General features: G+C 51.7%; 1 protein-coding gene across 2 annotated transcripts; it reads right to left on the bottom strand.

Annotated features, from left to right (window-relative positions):
• Positions 1 to 5,758: 5,758 nt before the first annotated feature.
• On the bottom strand, positions 5,759 to 15,092 carry CDK5RAP3 (CDK5 regulatory subunit associated protein 3). Of its 2 annotated transcripts, none has more exons than XM_065910271.1 (14): positions 14,985 to 15,092; positions 14,714 to 14,759; positions 12,873 to 13,004; positions 12,493 to 12,593; positions 12,078 to 12,126; positions 11,235 to 11,413; positions 10,873 to 11,009; positions 10,552 to 10,696; positions 10,062 to 10,172; positions 9,473 to 9,551; positions 8,821 to 8,909; positions 6,730 to 6,935; positions 6,189 to 6,360; positions 5,759 to 6,097 (listed from the first exon to the last, which is right to left on the bottom strand). In XM_065910271.1, the coding sequence occupies exons 1-14, from the start codon at positions 14,988 to 14,990 to the stop codon at positions 6,032 to 6,034; spliced, it is 1,518 nt and encodes a 505-aa protein (XP_065766343.1). In that variant the 5' UTR covers positions 14,991 to 15,092; the 3' UTR covers positions 5,759 to 6,031. The 2 variants fall into 2 exon arrangements, with proteins under 2 accessions (XP_065766343.1, XP_065766344.1); XM_065910272.1 differs by lacking the exon at positions 14,985 to 15,092 and adding an exon at positions 14,922 to 14,952.
• Positions 15,093 to 17,719: the final 2,627 nt, after the last annotated feature.

Genomic DNA, 17,719 nt, shown 5'->3' with positions numbered 1-17,719 from the left:
GGGGCTTCCCCGGTGGCCCTAGTGGTAAAGAACCTGCCTGCCAGTGCAGGAGACATGAGATGCCAGTTGGATCCCTGGGTTGGGAAGATCACCTGGAGAAGGGCATGGCAACCCACTCCAGTCTTCTTGCCTGGGAAATCCCATGGACAGAGGAGCCTGGAAGGCTTCTGTCCATGTTCCATGGGGTTGCAAAGAGTCAGATATGACTAAAGTGACTTAGTATGCTCTACTTCCATAAAAACTGTCCCTGATCTCCTGCTGCTTTGCCTCTTCCCGCCTCCCTGGGACCAAGGGCATTTTTGGAATTGAACTTCTGGAGGTTCCTCAGACACACATTTTCAGCCCCAGGTTTGGGGCTAAAGGCGCTGTGGTCACACCAACAGTAGGTCCTGGCAGGGGAGGCCAGGGAGTCCTCACACTTCTGTTGTCGAGGAACAGAAGGCAGCAATCCAGGGCCACTCCCTCATTCTTAGGGCATGGAGTGCTCGCTTCCCTATGTGTTAAGTTGCGCTGAATCTGCCCACCTACCCAATTCGGGGCTCCCCTCCCTCCTACTCCGTGAAGGCAACAACGACGCGGGTTAAGGGTCAGACTTCTCCTGGATCCCAGCCCCGGGGGACTGCAGCTACACACCAGCACCTCCCTCCACCTGCATCGCCCAGGGCTCTGCGTTCGAGTCCTCTGCCAGGAGAGAGTTAAGGGCTCGGGTTTAATTTGCCCGTTAATCACAGTTAAAAGAAGTAATGAGCGTCTCCCCAAAGCCTGGGTGTTTCTCTGCAGATTAAGCAGCAATTTGCATAGCCCCTTTATTCATCCCCGCCTCCCCCTGCGGGGCGCTTGTCCTTTCAGACACAGCCAAGCGCAGCCTGCGGCGAGGGCTTTGACAAATGGCTTCGCTGCGCGGGGTTTGGGCGAGAAGGAGGGAGGGGAAGGCTGGGAGGGAGAGGGCAGCTCCCGACAGTAATGGATAGCTGGCGCGTTAAATAGTGCAGAACTTTTTATTAGACACACAGGAGAAGTTTAAATATTCACACTGGTTTTCTTTGGAGCCTGGGGGAGGAGAGAGGGGTGGCAGGCAGGACAGGTATGAGTTTACTCAGGGCCCATGTACCCAGAGGGGCCCTGCTCACCACCTGAGAGGAAGGGCACGTGGAGGACACAAGAGATCTTCGACAGGGTCAGCTGGCATCCTGGGCTTCTTTGCCCTGGAACAGGCTCAACACCCTCCTGCTGCCCGACCCTCCCCGCACCCCCCGCCCCCCGATTTGCTAGGAAGCTGGGAGCGGAGCCTGGGGCCTGATTACTCCGGGTGCAGATGAGCTTGTTCAGAACGCGGCATGTGGGCAGCATTCAGTAAGCGGCAGCAGACCTGGGTCTATGAAGCCATGAAACCTCCAAGAGGCTGAATAGCAGCTCTCTTCTCTGGAAGAGACCTCAACCAAACAGGGATAGGACAGACCGGCCCAGAAGCTCCTCAGGGCGGGCACTATCCCTAGACAACTGTGGACCAGACTTAATCTGACCATTGGTTCATTTCAAAAGCCTAATGAAACCCAATTTTCTTCCCAATCTTCTTTATGGGACTTTTTTTTTTTAACTTAATTGTGTACCACATGATCGTAACATGCCATAAAATGTAATATAATCATAAAATGTCATAAATGATCTGATATTTTAGAAGTCAGAGTCAACTGAGAGATCACTAAGACAACTGAGGTTCAGAGAAGTTAAGTTTGAGATTCCAAAGCGTGCATGCTCACTCAGTTGTGTCCAACTCTTTATGACCCCATGGTCTGCAGCCCTTAGACTTCTCTGTCCGTGGGATTTTCCAGGCAAAAATCCTGGAGTAGGTTGCCATTTTCTCCTCCAGGGTATCTTCCTGACCCAGGAATCAAACCCAGGTCTCCTGTACTGCAGGCAGACTCTTTACTATCTGAGCCACCAGGGAAGCCCATGAGATTCCAAAGGGACAGGCGCAAAAGGGAAGGAGGCAAAAATGACCAAAAACCAGCCCCTGTTCTTAAGCCATTCCGTTTGGGGCTCAGCCCATGGGAAGGCAGTCACGTAGTCGAGAGAAGTTCCCTGAATTCAGGACATCTACATACAGCGTCAGGGATGCTGCTGAGGAAGAGGGGAACTCATTCTGTCTGGGAACTGGAAATGAGTGTGGGTCTCATCAATTGGGTCTAAAAGGAGGGCTAAAGGGACCCCAGAAGGGGTTGGGGGACACACATGGGTTTGGGGTCTTCAGTGGATACCCAGGCTGGAAAGGCAAGTGGACAAAGGTGTCAAGGGCTGCCCTGTGACACTAGGAATCTGGGGGAGCTGAGGGGGCATCCGAGTTTCTAAGTAGGGAAATGATTAGGTCAACAAAGAACATGGAAAAGGTGGATTGGAAGTGAACCAGCAGAGGCTGAGAGCCTGTTGATAGAACAGAGATAGGAGACAAGAGAGGGATGCAGGGTGGGACGGGGATGCTGATGGGGGTGGTTTGGGATGTGTCGGAATATCCAGAACATATGGAACCGGGACCGGAACGGAAGTTTCCAACCTAAGTCCAGGATGTTTGCATCCACCACCCCTCACAAGCTGCCAGCAGTCTTTCTGCACCAGGTACCCTCTGGGTGCCGCCCATACTCACCACAGCTACCCACTCCGAGGTTGTCTTCCTTTGTCCTCATTTCACTGGTGGAAAAAAATGAGGTGCAGAGAGGTCCAGGGACTCACCCAAGACCATACAGGTGGCAAGAGTGAAGCTGGGATTTTACCTGGACAGTCTAGCTCTAGAGAAGTTGCCAATCACCACTGTTACTGTTATTAGACTGTATGTGTGCGCACATTCATATATGTGTTTGCAATAGTGGGGAGAGGAAAATAAACAAATGGCAATTAAAAGATGAAATGGGAATTCCCTGGCGGTCCAGGGGCTAGGACTCTGTGCTTTCACTGCTGAGGGCCAAGACCCTGGTCGGGGAACTACCCCAGGCAGGGGTAGGACATCTACATACAGCGCCAAGGTTTCAAGGGTTGCCCCGTGCCAAGGGTGCGGGGGGAGATAAAATAGAACTTAGTAACAGGACAGGCAAGTGTAAATGAAAAAGCAGGAAGAGCTGCAGGATCCAAGTTTCTAGGGGAGAAACTGTAAGGAACATCTGGGGAATTAACAAGGGAGACAGACACAACCAAGCAGAATTAGCTCCTGTTCCCCTAGGGGCTGGGGTCTGCTTTTTCTTTGGTCCTCCACTCCGGGCCAGTCCTCTGGAGCAGATCATACCCAGGGAGTGAGATTTTGGTCTCAATGATACAGATAACCCCTGCCCCACACAGGCCCTGGGACACTAGTTCTGGGTGTATAGGACCTATCTCCCTGTCAAGCCCTTAGTTGAGTGGCTGGAACCCAGAGGAGCAATCATTAGCACTCTACTTAACCCACCTTCATGGTCAGCCATCACGGGCTGCAGTGCAAAAGGATCCTACACTTTGAGAACCAGACTTGGAAAGGACAGTCTATGCTAGAAGAAAGGCTTCATCTGAACAGAGTCATGGTGAGTGGGCTTGATTTGAGTGCCTGGATTTGGCTGGGTGAAAGGATTTTGGAAAGGTGATGCTTTCCTTATCTGAAGCAGGTCTTAGCTAAACAGTGAGCACCTTAAATCTTCTCTGGAAAGAGGTGGTGCAAAAGCAAACATAAAAGTAGAGTGCTCTTGGCAATACAATTCTCATCTAATGAAGGATTCTGAGTGTGTGATCTGGGCCCATCTCCTCTCTCTCCCTGAATGTTGTTTTGGGAGTTCCAGAAACCTGACTGCTCAGAACTTGGTCTTCAAGCTCCACAAGGAGCCTCTTTCCCCCCCACCCCCACCTCGCTTCAAAGAAGGAAGTTAGGACAGGAGGAGGCATCCTTAACATTGTTTCACAAACCCCAAAAAAGAGCTCACATATGTCCAGCGAGCACGTACGCTGTGCCAGGCACTGTTTTAAGAGCTCTGCAGATGTTAACTCATTTAATCCTCACAACCACCTCTGAGATGAACAGGCAGGAAGCTAAATGCAATCAGAGTGGTGCTCTGGGAAATCTGGGAGCAGATCAGAAAGACACAGAGCTGCCCTTCTGCGGGGTCAAACAGCCAGGTGGGCTCTTCAATGCCATTGGGTGGTTGGGGAAAGTAGGACCCAGGAAGCAAAGCACAGGGTCACAAGAAATGGGGCTAAAGACTCTGGAGAACAAACCCAATGTTACGGTTCTTTTAAGAAATCAGTTACATGAACCTACAGCTAGATGGGCCTTCACTTCACCAGATAAGCAGTGAAATGGGTCCAATACCCCCTGAGAGAAGTCCCCTAGCCACACTGCTTACCAAGGTGACCAAAATCTGCTGAAAAAACCTATTAAACCCACTTCTTGTCTCCTGCGGGCAAACAGCACATCCAACATCTCCTACTGGCCCCAGGCAGGGTGGAGAAGGCCAGCAAGGTGCTCCCGAGGGCAGGAGCAAGAGCTTAGGAGGCCTGAACCCAGTCTGCCATGATCACATGACCACAGAGTTCTCCCCAAAGCCCAGTGCCTGTGAGCAAAGAGTCTGCATGACAGCTGCTGATTGGCTGAGGGACATTAGAGTGGGCAAGGGTAGCATGCCTCAGTGAGCTGATGGCGGCCGCAAGGGGTAGGTCAGAAGGCCAGTGGAGCCAGCCAAACAGGTGGGGCAGGACGTGGCCAACATTCTCTCAGAGAGAAAGGACCCCAGAGCCGCAGACAGCTCCCCAGCCGGGCCGTCACAGCGCCTGAGGGTGGGACACGGCCCGCTTGGGCCCCGATGCCCTTCTATTCCAGAACCGTTGTACCTCGACATTCCACACCAATGTCTTTCCTTTTTCAATTCCTAGACTTCCAATCCCCCCAAAAGGAGGTGAACAGGCAAAGATTGGGGGGAAGCGATGGGCTGACATTAATTGATAGGAGCGGCTTCGAGCAGTTCATGCGGCCTTATCTCTCTCTCCTCTGGATAGCGTGTGTCCGCCGGAGTCCGCGGGGTCGGTGATTAATAGGGGCCATCACTCACTGTCCAGGACGGCTGAAAGGCAGCAGGGAGGGGGCGGCCCTCCCCAGAACTGAGATAACAAGCAGCAGGAATAATGAGTGGTGTCACTCCACTTTTCATTTTGATGGAAAGTCATTACGGGAGTCAACGCCAGCGACAAAGAGCCATGAATCAACTGCTCTGCTATGAAATTAAAATCGAATTGCTGGCCACCCCCAACCCCTACCCTTCCTGGGAAATGGGGACGGGTAGGTGGCCGGGGAGAGGGGTGCTGGCCTGGGGTGGGCTGTACCCAATCACAGAGCAGGCAGTTATGGGTGGGAAGTGGACAGGCAGCTAGCGAAGGTGACAACTCCTGTCTCCACCTTGTTGATCAGACCCTTCCTCCCCAAACCGCATTTTCCCTCTGCCTGGAGGTAAGCTGTGATTAAAAGGAAAATACAGCTTTGCTGGCTCCAACAAGGCTGCCACTTGACTGCTCCCCTTGGGCTTCTGGCCTGAGTGGGGCAGTCTGGGCCTGGCTGTGGAGAGAAAGGGCCCCAGCTGACTCAGCTACCCCAGAGCCCCTTGCTGAACTGTTTGTAGACACTCATCTGTGGGGCCTCCCTGCCACCAGAGGCAAAGAGGAAAAGTCCCCAACCTGCTACCTCAGAGGATCAAGAATCCCATGCAAATGGGTACCCACCCTCAACCCCAGGGCCAGAGACGGGGCACTGTCAGTAGGGAAACAAGAATCTCTCTCTTTTATTAAAGTCCAACTACATTAACAAGAAGGGCCAGAAGCTGTGATTTGAGGCTGAGGGGCCGCAGGACCATCAAGACAGCCTCCTGCAGAGAGTACAGAGAGTGCCGAGGTCACCCTCCGGGTGACAGTTCCATCACGGGGCCTTCCTGCCTCCAGTCGGCTTAGTCTCTCACCAGGAAGGGCCCCGCGCTGTCCCTCCTCCATCCTGAATGCTGAGAAGATGGGCAGGAAGAACAACGGCAGTAGGTCACAGAGAGGTTCCCATCAGGTTCACGGGGCGCCCATGGTACCTCTTGGAAATGTCAGCTTCAATCTGAAAGACAGTGATACTGAGTGGGCGGGAGGCAGAAGGCAAAGGGGCCTCGTTCTGCAGAAACTGGGCAGGTTTGCCTCTCTGGTCTCACCAGCTTCTGCAGCTCCTTTGTCTTCTCCAGCAGCAGATCCAGCTTGGGCTCCAGAACCGCCTGCTCCTGGAGGGCTTCCTGTTGCTTCTGCACCATCAGTTCTTTCTTCAAAGCCAGCAGCTGGGACTGCTTCAGTTTCTGCTGGAGGAGCTCAGTCACTCGGTCCACATACCTGGGCAGGGCGTTCACGTAAGTGTTCGGTGTCTCTAGGCAGCCTGGATGTCCCCATCCAACTGCTGCAACGGGGGAGGCTCGGTCTCTGTCAGCCTCTCAGCCTCCACATCCTTCAGTCCTTCCTTGTATGGAATGCCACTCCCACTTCCCCATCCTACCCAAGAAGCAGATTTTACCTGCACATTTCAAGCCACCCCATCTTGCCCCAAAGAGAACCTCCAACCCCAGTTGGGGTGCTGCAGTTATGGAAGCATGGATGAGGCCCAAGGGGTCACGGAGAGGAAGGAACAAGGAGGCAGGGCCACCCAAGATGGCAGAGACCTGCAACATGCCCTGGAACAGCCCAACATCAGGGGGAAAGCCAGACCTTGGTGAGGCCAGGATCATAAACAGGTGCTGCATTCGAAGATTGGTGAGCCGGCCAATCAGATCCTGCAGTGCCGACACCATGGCGACCATCTTTGCCTTGGTCTGGCCCTGCAGGATGGCTGGAGCCAGCTGGAATTGGCTCACAGACAGGATGTCTGCCTCCTCACTCATCTCCACTGCTCTCTGGGACAAGAAGATTTCTAGCTGAGGATGGAAGAGGATTTGGTTCAAACTGAGAAAAGAACTCAGAAGCTAGGCCCTCAGCCTGTTCAAAATATAGAATAAGGTAAGGGTTGGATTCTGGAGGAGACAGTGGGGACTGTCTGGTGTGGTACAGTCCATGGGGTCGTATAGAGCTGGACATGACTTAGCAAATGAACAGGGCTTCCCTGGTAGCTCAAACTGTAAAGAGTCTGCCTGCAATGCAGGAGACCCACGTTCGAACCCTGGGTCAGAAAGAGCGCCTGGAGAAAGGAACGGCAACCCACTCTAGTATTCTTGCCTGGAGAATTCCATGGACAGAGGAGACTGGTGAGCTACAGTCCATGGGGTCACAAAGTCAGACACGACTGAATGACTAACACACACCTAGTGAATGAACAACAACAATGGAGGAGCAGTTATTTCCTCTGAGCATTTTTATTGCTAGAAATCACCAACTATAAGGTGGGAGTTTGGGGCAGCCTCCACCATCAACTTTCAGTCCCTCATTGCTGTCTCAGGCCTTACCTAGCCCAGGAACACCCCCTCCTCCTCCCAGGCTATGGATCAGATAACTACAAAGCGATTTAAAGGGTTCTCTCTGCTCAATGAAGTTATTTTCTCTCCATGGGAAAAATGAGATTCAGGGAACAGGAATCCATGTTTGAGAAGCCCTAGATTAAGAAAAGGCTAGGAAGAAATCTGAGAACCAGCCACATATCTTGTCACTTTTATTCAACCATGGAAATCTGAACTAGACTGGTGAAGACAAGATGTTCCATGAGCCCCAACCCTGCCAGCAGGCCTGAGAAGTGGACAGACTCAGAAATTAACAAAGGCAGGCCCCCAGCTTCCCAGTCCCACAAAGAAGGTCCAGGAACACCAGCTTCTTACTGTGGGCTGCCAGACACCTCAGCCACAGAGATGACATGAAACACAAATGAGAACATGGTACTCCAAACCTCCAATAGCTCCCAGTTCCCTTCAGCTTTCTGAGCTCTTTTACTCCCCCAGCTCCCCTGCTCGGCCTGCTTGTCCATCACCTGTGCCGGACACACTTCTGCCTCAAAGCTTCTGTGCTGCTCCCCCTGCCTGGAAGGCCTATTCTGCTGGACATGGGCTTGGCTCTCTCTGGACCCCCTGCAGGTTTTGGCTGACTGGTCACCTTTGCAACAAGGCCTTCTTGACCACCAACATAAAAACACAGGCCTTAAAAAAAATAAAAATAAAAAATAAAAACAAACAAATGAACAAAAAAACCACAGGCTTTCCCAGCAACCCCATCTCCCTTTCCAGTTCTTCTCCATGGCACTATGTTAACACCTAACATGCTGCATATTTTACTTGTTTGCCTCGTTTCTTGCCTGCGTTCCCCACTAGACTACAAGCTCCATGAGGTCAAGGATTCTGTCTTGTTTTCTGTTCAGTCTCCACAGATAGCGCCAGGGGTATAGGAAGGATGATAAACATGATGAACACTGTTGAGTGAATACGTGCTCACTCGCTTCAGCTGTGTCCAACTCTTTGCGACCCTATGGGCTGTAGCCAGGCTCCTCCGTCCATGGGATTCTCCAGTCAAGAATACTGGAGTGGGCTGTCATGCCCTCCTCCAAGGGATCTTCCCGACTCAAGGATCAAACCCATGTCTCCTGCGGCTCCTGCATTGCAGGTGGGTTCTTTATCACTGAACCACCGGGGAAGCCCGTTGAATGAATGGAATGAATGGGAAGCATCCTAATTCTCCAGAGTGAATGGCAGTGCCCCTGCTCCAGAACACTGACAGCACTCAGCATCCTTCACACAAACAGGAGGGTCAGTCAGGTGGCTAGAGTAATACCGCCTATGCTGGTGCTAGGCCTCCCTGCACATCATCCAGAGACAAAAGTACCTCCATGAGCTCATCAATGAACTGATTCCGGGTCTCAGGGTATTCAAGAAGTGTCAGAGCATCTGGGCCCCTGGCAACACCTTCGGGAGCTGCCAGGAAGAGAGAGAAGTGATAAAGTGGCTAAAGACTATACAAGAAGACCATTGGTTTGAGAAGTCCTCATGCATTAATATAGACACAGACACTACACTAAAGCCACTTTCTGTTCCAACCCAAGAAGGAAGGGTCACCCTTTCCCATTTGTCGCAGCCCTAATCAGGCACCGAGAGGCAACTGCAGTCTGTGAGGAGGACCACAGAGCTGAGTTCCAAAGAACCAAGAGTTCCTTCACTTTGGTGGGCATCAAGTCTCATCCTGCACTGCCCTCTAGTGGCTCAGTCACAGCCTCTCGGCTTGTGGGGAAGCGGGGGCCAGATCAGCCCTCCCGGAACATCCCAGACAAAGGCTGACCCACATTCAATATCCAAAGCACTGAGAGTTTCTAGGCTTCATTTTAAGAACTCTTCTCTATCCACTACACTCACATCATCAACAAGATTTTGAAAAAAACAGGTAACTGTATGAGAAGCAGAGCCTTGGCAGTGTACTTTTTCTTTGCTTCTACAGACACAGGGGTACCCTCTGCCAGGGTTGCAGGGAGCGACGCACTCACCCTGGGTTCCGGCTTCCAGCACGGTGATCTGCAGAGCAGTGGCATCGTCTCCCGAGTCTATCTCATCACCCCCAGCTTCCTGGGTGGAGAGCAAAGAACCCCTGCAGTGTTGGGAGAACTTTCCCCAGCAAAGGGAGCCAGAATAAACTAAAGCCCTCAAGAAGCTCAATGATGGCACATTTCAACTGTATGAAGGACCTGCAGCCCTGATGGAGGTGGCAAAGATGGCAGTGTGGGCCCATGCATATAGGTACCACCTGCCTACACCCCCAAACACCAAGAGAAAGAGGTCTAAACTCTGACATGTCCCTTTGGAAATTCTGCCTCCCCCCAAACTATATGTGGTCCAAGAGCTATGAACTTCAAGTGATGTCTTTAAAGAGAGAGAGAGAAAACTTTTTTCCTTTCACCACACTGAAAGGCACCCGGGATCTCAGTTTCCTGACCAGGGACTGAACCCTTGCCCCTTGCAGTGGAAGCACAGTGTCTTAACCACTGGACCACTAGGAAATTCCCAACATGTTTCTTATCACCAAAACAGCAATCACAGAAAGTCCTCAAGAGAGACGGACCGAGAGAGCATCCCAACCTTTGAATCCGATTCCAGGGAGATGCCCCAGTCAATTCCAGCAGTCTGGGCAGAGATGCCAGAGTCAGCCCCTTCAGACGCCACCTCCACCCCAAAGTCACCCCAGTCAATCTAGAAGGGAAAAAAGTGTTAGTGCAAAGAAGATGGGTGAGCAAAAGGGGCCTGCCTTCTTCGAGGTCTCAGCAGGGAGCACCGGCACTCTGTTTAAACATAACGGTCTCCAAGCTTCCCAAAGGAGAGTCTGTCTTCAGAGAGCTCAGGGGACTGAAGGGTTCCCAGTTCAAAGCTGACCAGCCTCCTGGGTCTCTTCAGTGCTTATCTACCCTGTGGTCTCAAGAATGCCAGAAAAATGGAGTAGGGCCTTCTGGGCCCTTCCACCTGCAGTCTCCCTCACAGGAACACCCCTTTCTTCCCTCTGGACTCTGAGTTCAAAGGGGAGGATTGAACCGTGTATGAGGGTAGGAAGCGGCTCTCACTCGGCCTGTCTTACCGCGTCTTCTTCCACCTGCTCAGGGGGCTCCTCAAGGCGTGGCCTCTCCACTACCGAGGGCTCCGTGCCCGTCCTCCACTCGTACACCGTGCAATTCCCCCGCGTCTGCACAAACCGCAGCATCGGCAGCACCTGCTCTGTGGGGCTGCAATGGGGCGTGCCGCTGACCCTCCTGCTGCCCACTTGTGAGGCCAGGCCCAGGGCTGGGCCTGCACTCAAGCGTCACGTGGGGAAAGTACAAGTGGGGAAGAGAGCGCAGCCGGGGAAGTAGCTCAGTGGTCCCCGCCCCCCTCCACCGGGAGAAGCCGGGGCCCTCAATACCTTTCACACACGAACCCCACACAGGCCTGGTACAGGTCAATGGCTTCGCCCAGGGTCTGGGCCGCCGCCCCGATATCGGCCAGCTGACTGGGTAGGTCCTTCACCAGGGCCAGTAGTTCTCTTCGGACATTGTCCCCCTAGAGAGGATCCACGAGGTGGGCTCAGACAGAAGTGGTGGGAAGTGGAGTCCAGCGGATTAAAGAAAATGCCTGAAGATTCAAGATGGGCAAGAAACTGGCCCAAGAAGGGCCCACGTGGCAGAGAAGGAAAGCCCGCCCCAGAAGCAAAGGCACTGGGCCCAGGAAGACAGACCGAGGCCCCAGGCACGTGTCCCCCCGCTGCGCGAGAGCCGGCCTGCTCACTGTGAGGCCGTACTGCTTGCACGAGAGGTAGAACTGCTCCCTCATCTCGGCAGCCCCCGCCTGGCCCTCTTCCTCCTTGCGGCTGTATTCCTGCTGCAGCTGCTGGCACTTGGCGATCTGCTTCTTCAGGGAGGGGATCTCATAGCTGACGTTCCGAACCAGGAGGCTGGAGAGCTCCACTGAGAAGGATGGACCCAGGAAGTTCACCCCAGACCCCCACCACTAAGGCAGGCCTGTCCCAAGGACCTGCGCAAATATACCCTAGCCTGGAGGCGAAGAGCATGGGGTTGATCTCCCAGCTCCTCCCCTTCTTGGCTATGGAACCTAAGACAGTCATTTAACCTCTCCAATCCAGTCCCCAACTATAAAACAGGGGTAGTAATATTTAGCATGAGAATTAAGAGAATCCATATAAAACACAAGTATAATTCCTTACATTTCATAAGTATTAATATTTGGTCAATATTAGCTATTATAATTATTTACACTGTTAGCAAATACAACCCAAACTACAGTCAGCCTTTTAGTTATTCTCTCAGGCACTTGATACAGGCCCCAGGTCAACCTGTGCCTCTTCTGCCCAGTGGAGCAGAGGGGTATCGGGGGTGCTAGCCATCAAGAGGTGACCGGCAGAAGACCCATAAGCATCCATCCAAATGCCCACAACCTGCCTGCTGGTCATCCGCCTCCCAATACTCATTGAAACTTATTTTCCCACCTCACAAACCTCTACACACCAGCCTCTTCCCCAACATGAACTGTACCTCCTAGAAGTCCAGTGTCTCAAAATTCGAGGAGGGAGCCCCCCCGGGGACACTGGGACTCCCAGGTTGGGCCTCTCACCTAGGTAGGTGTTGTCCTTCTCATAGAGGGCTACGATCTCCTGCCAATCCTAAGAAAAGAAAGAGGAAGTGAGCCAGGAGAGCAGCCACATCCCAGCTCAATCCCCCAACAGGGGACGCTCTCCCAGTCTCTGCATCCTCACCCTCCTTCATAATGCTGGCTGGACCACCCACTTTAAGAGGATGGTGCCAACGAGCGATTCCCAAAGCAAATGTAAACCCAGGGTTGGACACGACTGAGCGACTGATACTTAACTTTCAGGATCTACTTTTGGCATAAACTATGGGGACAGAGAGAAAGTTGAGGAAATATTACACGGGGGCATCTCCACTGGATCCTCAGTGAGATCAGACAGCCTCTGACCCCCTGGACTGGATGCCTCCAGCTGCGCGTTACCACCGTCACCCACACTTGCCTTCATTCTCTGTGAAGAGTACCGGCCGAAAATATTTTTTGTGGAGGCTTCAGTGCCTTTGAGAAGCTCCACAATTCTTAGGCAGTGGAAGTAGTGGATGTCTGGAAAGCAAAGAAAAACAAAGACTTTGGAAATAACAGTCTCTAACCCACCACGGCGGCCACCACATATGGCTGACTCATGTATATGCCAGTAACTTTAGAGGGCACAGCTCTTCCCTACATCATTTTGTGTTGAAATAAACCAGCATCTACACCTCAAATAAAAGCCTCTTTTTCTTTAGAGGACAGTCCTATATCTAAAGAAAAGGGAACAGCTCAGCAGATATATACCACCCCAGGAAAGAGGGGGGTTCAATAATGCAGCCCTGAAGCACTCACAGGATCCAGAGAGCAGCTGGGCGATCTCTTGGCTCTCTGGCATGTCCTGGATGGCGGCGTTTATCTTCTCTCGGATGGTCAATACCAGACTCTGCCATTTCAGGGTGCAGTGCCTTCTGTCTACCAGCCAGTCTGTAGCAGAAACCCAAATCATAGCATTCCCATGGCCAAAATTCCATCACTGATTCAAGTGAAATATGCTAAGGCATTGGCTAAAAGTTGTACTCATATTGGTTAAGGTGTGGGGGTCACAGGAAGATGGGAATGAAGACAGGCTCAAAGGGATACTTGGGGCTAAACAGATTCCAGCAACCTAACTTTATCCACAATGTGACTTTTATAAAGTAACTGCCTCAACACAGGGTAAAGTAAAGCTTTCAATTGGTCCTGACATCAAAGTGCCACTTTGGACCACTCTAAATTCTCCATCATATTTTTGCTTCCATGGATAACTATAACTTTCTTACTGACAGAGGATGCCATTCAATTTCTACTTTCTCAGGGCTGGGATTAACCATGACAATGAAAATACAAGATGGTTATACCAAATGCCAGATGAAAGAACTGCAAAGCCCCTAAGGACTAAATAACACTACTCTTACCAGTGAAGCACCATCCTGCACACATGCATACCAATGTGACTGACCTCCTGGATTCTGGGCCAGACCTGCTTTTAGTTGAGGGTATAGGTGAATAGGAACCATGTACATTTCCTCATAGGAGAGGGCTAAGACCTAGACTTTGTGGTCAGCTGGTCCTGGCTCTAATTACCAACTTTCTTGGGCAAGTCTCTCAACCTCTCTGTGCCTCAGTTTCTCTACATGTAAAATGGGGATGATAAATATACTGAGTACAAAGGCTAACACTGAACGCTGTGCCTGGCACATGGCAAGGGCTCAATAAATTGTAGAGATCTTCATTTTCATAATGTTAAGCACATAAAACAGCACTTGGTATAGAATAAACCCTCAATAAATGGCTGGGTTTTTATTGGTCCTTTTCGGGACCAATACAAGCATATACATCAAGAGTGTACATGTCCTGAAGAGCTAGGACAAATCCAAAATGAAGTTAAAGATGCTCCACTAAGTGGCCACCTTGCCGTTGTTAATAAATCTGCTAACTGGTCAAATGCTGGGAGCCCACATTAGTTATGAGTTATATTCCCACTGCTGCACTCCACTAAAATCTTCAAAAACAAAAATTATGTAGATGTCACAGAAATAGAAGCAGAGGGATGACATAATCAAACAGATGTCATCTTAATGACACAACTGGCATCAAAACAATTAATTCAAAGACCATTTAAAAATCCAGGAGCTGTGCACTGCCCTAGAGGGCTCAGAGTGAAGAGGCCCTTCCCTGGCTCTGACTGGAAAGGAAGTATAGACCCGATACAGACAGCAGGGAGATGGCCTGGCCACTAAAAGGCTTTCTTTTCAAGTGGACCTACGTGCCTTTTCCTCCTAAAATCAAAGGAAAAAATAAAAAGGAAGAAAGTTGTTTTTTTTTTTTTTCCAGCATAATACAATAGTGGAACCTGACAGACTTAGGTTCTAACTTCAGATCTGCCATCCAGCAGCTGATCAGCTTTAAGGTAAGCCTTCAACTCTCCTCTGTCCCTCAAAAATATGATTGACAACATGTTATATACGTTAAAAAAGAAAACACAGGTCAAGTATAGAGTCTCTGCATGGTTCCTTCCCGCTCCTTTTACTGAGGCAGGTCCAGCCACAGATGGGAGCACAGAACAGAGTGGTCGGCGCTTCCGCTGCGGGTGACGAGGGCAAGGGGGCCAGGTCTCCCCTTGACAGCTAGCTGAGCGGGGGGGCCCCTCCTACCGAGTAGCTTGCTGGTCTGGATGTCGATGGGCACGTGCTGATGGTCCTGGAGGGAAACACGGCGGGGAAAGATGCATGAGTGCGGCGAGCGGACAAGCCACTCGCGCGCTCACTTCATCGCCCCAACCGCCACCCTGAGGGGCCAGCAAACGGGCGGGGGAGGGCCGCCCCCCCGGAGGGAGCCTGAGGAGGCAGGTCAGGAAAGTACCGGCTGAACTCAGCCCAGGGGTCCCAGGGCAGCCCCCCACTTCCCCAGCTGCTGTTCCCCCACCTGCATCTTTCCTTCACTTCCGTTTCCGGCCTCCGACCGGGACCCGCCCCGCCTACCACTAATCCTGTGCTGTTGTGGCTGAGCCTCGGGTTAGGCACAGACGGGTCTTCTCTGGCCACGTCACCGCCTTCCTCAGAGCCAATCGGGACGCGCGCTCCATCCCGGGCCTCAAGCCCCACCCACCCCGGTTCCGAGTGGCTGAGCCGGCGAAGGGCGGGAGAAGAGGAGCCAGCCAATGGGAGACGCGAGGCGGGCTCAAGACCGGGCCCGAGCCGGAGCGCCAGGAAAGGGCTGCAGCCGCGGCGGGATCCCGGCAGGCGGCGCTCTGGAGCTGGTCCCAGTCGCTTCCGGCCAGGCAGGCGCGGAGCCCTCTGCTTAAAGATTAACAAGTCTGCCAACAGGGTCCTAGCGCCCACTGAGAAACTTAGAGGTCCTTGATGTTGTTTAGACGCTCCGTCGTATCCGACTCTTTACGACACCATGAATAGGAGCACTCCAGGCTTCCCTGTCGTTCACCAACCCCCAGAGTTTGCTCAGACTCATATCCATTGATTCGGTGATGCCATCCAACGACTCCAACGATCTCATCCTCTGTTGCCCCCTTCTCCTCCTGCCCCCAATCTTTTCCAGCATCAGGGTCTTTTCCAGTGAGTCAACTCTTCCCGTCAGGTGGCCAAAGTATTGGAGCTTCAGCATCAGTCCTTCCAGTGAATAGGAAGGGTTGACTTCCTTTAGGATTGACTGGTTTGATCTTGCAGTCCAAGAGACTCTCAAGAGGAGTCTTTTTAGAAATGCCCTCTTTGCCTCGCTTTACCGTGGATCATGCTTTAAAAGTCTTTTGTGGCACTTTCGTCACACATTACCTTCTCACTGAATTTATGTAATAGACAAGTGTTGAACACCTGCTACGTGTTATGTGATTAGGGCAGGGATTGGGAGGGAGGAGGGTCAAAGGAGGCATCCCAAAGATAACACCTAAATTGAGTGTTAAAAGAAGAGTTGCAGAACGAGGGAGTTGTGGGAGTGGTGTTCCGGGTGGAGTAGACTGTACAAAGCTTTGCAGGCTTTGCAACGGAGGTGCAGGGAACAACAGGCAGGCAAGACTAGCAAGATAACTGCAGGAGTCCAGTGTATAATTAAAATGCCCTTGTTAAAAATTATGAACTGGACTTCCCTGATGTTGCAGTGGATAGGAATTCAGCTGATACTGCAGGGGACCTGGATTTGATCCCTGGTCTGGGAAGACGCCACATGCCTCAGAGCAACTAACCCGTGTGTCACAATTACTGGGCCCGTGCTCTAGAGCCCGGGAGCCACAACCACTGAGCCTGTGTGCCTAGAGCCTGTGCTTCACAAGAGAAACTACCGCAATGAGAAGCCCCTGCCCCACAACTGGAGAGAGTAGCCACCACTCTCTGAAGCTAGAGGAAGCCTGTGTGCAGCAACAAAGTCCCAGTGCAACCAAATAAATAAATAAAATGCATAGATCTCACACTTACAGAGCCGGCCCTTCAGATACGCCAGCCTCTGTGCTGTGAAATGTTTGAGGCAGGGGGTGGCTGGAGAAGGGACTGTAAAGGCAGAAGGGTGGTATATCATATCATCTCGGGAAGGAACTTGGACTTCACCCCTGCAGGGAGAGAGGAACCACTGGAGGGTTTCAAGGCTTTGAGGCTTGGGGCAAAGAGGGACCTGTACAAACTGACTGCAGAGAAGATGGATTCGTGGGAGGTAAGGCTGAAGGCACGGAGACTGTTAAAAGGTTATTACGCAAGAGTTAGAGCTTGACCTGACACAGAGGCATGAGGAGAAAGAGAAGGACTGGATTTCAGAGATAGTTTGGAGGAAAATGGACAGGACTTGGCAGTTGGTTGACTGTGTGGGTGGGGAGTGGGACAACAGGATGACACATAGGTGGTTGAGTGGGAGTGCTCCACCTAATTCAGGGATGCAGGATGCTGAGCAGGGGGTGAGGAGGAGGGCATCTCAGCTTTGAACTTGTGGGGTTGGTGGCCCAGGGAAACTCCCTGTGATAAGTTTGCAGGAGGCACTTGGGTCTGCAGCTCTGGAGTTCAGGGGGCTGGAGATACAGCTTTGGAGAGCTGTAGGCTGACTCATCTGCAGTCCAGGTTGTGGCTGAAGCTGAGGGAGAGCATGAGATGGGTCCAGAAGTACAGAGGAGAGAGGGTGAGAGGAGAGAGGGTGGACAGGGGATCTCACAGGGCTGGATGTGCCATTTTGCACCCTTCCTCTTCCAGGTTGTTAGCTCCTCCAGGAGGCTCTGCTTGAGTCTTTCTAAGTGAACCCCCCCCCCCACAGACACCTCTGCCCAGCACATCACTTGGGGCTTAGTAAATTTTTTATTGAACTGTGTGATGTGATAGGGCAGTGAGAAGACCTAGATTCCTGCCCAATGAGATCTTGGACCATTTTGATAAGCTCTCTGCCAGCCACGGTTTCCTCAACATGGAGATAAAACATCCTGACCATCTCAGGGTATTTCTATTTACAAGCTTAAATAAACAAACACACTAGATGTAATGTAACTCTTTATAGTTTAAAACATGCTTTCATAGATTTTTTTTTTCTCGTTATTTGCAAACTCTCTGTGTGTGTCTATGAAACATTAATCATTATTGTTATAAAAGGGGTTGAAAGTCTTCCATAAAAATGGCTCATAGGGCAGAACTAAGGGCCTCTTCAGGGCTCTCTCATGGGAATTTGGCTCCCATCTT

Source organism: Muntiacus reevesi, chromosome 18 (assembly GCF_963930625.1).
Source record: "Muntiacus reevesi chromosome 18, mMunRee1.1, whole genome shotgun sequence".
In the NCBI taxonomy this organism is placed as follows: domain Eukaryota; kingdom Metazoa; phylum Chordata; class Mammalia; order Artiodactyla; family Cervidae; genus Muntiacus; species Muntiacus reevesi.
Note: the sequence above shows the minus strand (reverse complement) of the source record. Positions and strands in the feature narration are given on the sequence as shown.

Bases quoted from the DNA above. Each gene is read 5' to 3' on its own strand.
- CDK5RAP3 (XM_065910271.1), bottom strand. The intron at 11,010-11,234 runs GTGAGCAGGCCG...GATCCTCTCTAG, and splicing joins GCAAGCAGTACGGCCTCACA to GGGGACAATGTCCGAAGAGA. The intron at 10,697-10,872 runs GTATTGAGGGCC...GCCCCATTGCAG, and splicing joins GTGGGGTTCGTGTGTGAAAG to CCCCACAGAGCAGGTGCTGC.